Source organism: Primulina huaijiensis, chromosome 9 (genome assembly GCF_012295235.1).
Source record: "Primulina huaijiensis isolate GDHJ02 chromosome 9, ASM1229523v2, whole genome shotgun sequence".
In the NCBI taxonomy this organism is placed as follows: domain Eukaryota; kingdom Viridiplantae; phylum Streptophyta; class Magnoliopsida; order Lamiales; family Gesneriaceae; genus Primulina; species Primulina huaijiensis.
In genome coordinates this window covers 1,858,025-1,860,520 of record NC_133314.1, presented here as the reverse complement: position 1 = coordinate 1,860,520, position 2,496 = coordinate 1,858,025, and the positions used below count along the sequence as shown (strand labels likewise).

The 2,496-nt window shown below is 43.5% G+C and overlaps 1 protein-coding gene across 1 annotated transcript; it reads right to left on the bottom strand.

Annotated features, from left to right (window-relative positions):
* Nucleotides 1–957: 957 nt before the first annotated feature.
* LOC140984660 (uncharacterized) lies at nucleotides 958–2,097 on the bottom strand. Its single transcript, XM_073452204.1, has one exon. The coding sequence runs from the start codon at nucleotides 2,095–2,097 to the stop codon at nucleotides 958–960; it is 1,140 nt and encodes a 379-aa protein (XP_073308305.1).
* Nucleotides 2,098–2,496: the final 399 nt, after the last annotated feature.

Here is a 2,496-nt window from a genome sequence, read left to right as displayed (position 1 = left end):
TTTAAAGAATAAAATGCTATCATCTGCAAAAAACAGGTGGGTAATTGAAGGACAATTAGGAGCAATTCGAACACCGGAAATAAATTTTCTCGCTTCAAAAGAGAGGATCGCAGAGGATAATCCCTGGGCACATAAAACGAAAAGATATGGGGAGAGAGGATCTCCCTGCCGAAGCCCCCTGCTAGGAATAAGATTCCCAACCAACTCTCCGTTAACCGAAAAAGTATACTGCACTGTCCGCACACATCTCATGACCTTATCCACCCATATAGTCGAGAAACCCAGCTTAATCATAATACCCTCAAGAAAGCTCCACTCAACCCGATCATATGCTTTACTCATATCAAGTTTCAATGCCGCATACCCCTTGTGACCTCCTTTTCTACTCCTCATCCAATGAAGTGTCTCAAAACCAAGGATAATATTATCTGAAATCAAACGTCCTAGGATGAAAGCGCTCTGGAACTCGTTAACTGAGTGTTCAAGTATTGATCTTAGTCTGTTAGTCAAGGCTCGAGCGACAATCTTATAACAAACATTGCACAGACTAATGGGGCGAAAGTCCTTCATAGTCATAGGATGCTGTACTTTCGGAATCAAAGTGATGATGGTTTCATTCCAACTATCAAGAGCAGCTCCTCCATTTAAAACTTGCAAAACAGCCTCAATAACCTCATCACCTATCACATCCCAAAATTTCTGATAAAAGAACACAGACATACCATCAATCCCTGGAGCCTTATCTGGATGCATATCAAAAAGTGCCCTCTTAACATCCTCAGCAGAGAAAGGTGCACATAGAATTGTGTTAAAATCTGCATCAACTCTAGGTTCAACACAGTCAAGTATCTTACTTCTATCCACATCTGTAGGATTGCTCGAAGTAAATAAATCAGAATAATAATTCTCCACAATATCAGCCATGCCTCTCGTATCCGTACACCAATCGCCATGCGCCTACACCAAACCGCTGATTTTATTCCTTATGCGTCTCATGGATGCACAAGCATGGAAATATTTAGTGTTTCTATCCCCATGTGCCAACCAACTTGCTCTACTTCGTTGTTTCCAGTACCACTCGTCTTTGGATGAGAGGTTCTCGATCTCGCGTTCCAAGTCGCCTATCTTCTTAGAATTCCGGTTCCAATGATCATGAGTTTTTAAACTGTTCAAAAGCTGCCGTTTGGACTTTATCTGTCTGGGGAGATCTCGAAATCTATGACTAGCCCAAAGTCGAAGAGATTCCCTACAGGAGAGTAGACGATCTGGAAGGGAAATCAAATTATTAGACTTCTGCCAACTTCGTTCCACCACATCAACAAAATCAGTTTCAGACGTCCAGTGAGGCTCAAATCGGAAAACGGTTCTGCTACAGCCCACCGGATTAATCACATAGCCCAAAAATAGTTGAATAGGCCGGTGATCCGAATGGTAAAACTCTAATGTTTGGGCATAAGCCGCTGGGTATAACAAATGCCACTCCAAGTTTGCCACATACCGATCAAGACGCTCAAATATGAGATTATCCAAGAACCGTCGATTGACCCAAGTAAAAAATTCACCACGGGCATGTAAATCTTGCAAGGAGCATGTAGCAAGGGTATCTCTGAAGGCACCAGACTGATTTAAAGGCCTAGGATTACCACCTAGTTTATCACTGTCATAACATATCTCATTAAAATCACCTCCTACCAACCACGGCAATCCTCTCATATCAGACATACCATAGAGCCGATACAGTAACTCCCAAGAAAGGTGGCGGCATGCTGTATCAGGGTGACCATAAAAACCGGTAAACCTCCACCTTTTCTCTCCATGAATGATGATACAGTCGATATGCCCCGATGTGAAAGATCTTAAAGCAACATAAAAAGGATCCTTCCATAATAGAATTAGACCCCCACTTCTCCCAGTACAATTCACAACAAACATACCATCAAATCCCAGAACACCCTTCCACCATCTACAGTTTGACTCCAACATCATTGTTTCACAGATAAATAGAAGGGTGGGGCTCTTCTCGGCGACAAGTCGCTTGAGTTCCCTGAATGCCCGTTGGTTCCCAAGCCCCCGGGCATTCCAAGATATACAACTCATTGGGATCGGCGGGGTTGCTTAGCAACCACCGCCGTTAGTCCTGCATCATAAGATTCAAGAACATCCAAGAGAGTCCTTTTGGTAACCATATTCCCACCATCCAAGCCTTCGTCTGACACAGCCCTTACAGATTCCGTGCTTATGTTACTCTTCTCGCGGGCCCTTCACTTCCATTTTTTCTGCAAGGTGACAAGAGGCAGCTTACTTACCGTATCTGCAGGAGAGAAATCAGTACTCTCTTTGCTCTGGACACTATTGCCACTAGACTGCAATATCTCCCGGTTAAGATTAATATGCTTATCATATTTTCCCACATAAATATCCAATTTCGGGGAGGCCCCAGTGTGGTCAATATCCCTCGCGTCACTAGAGACAGGTGAATTGGCTCGACTTTTAGAG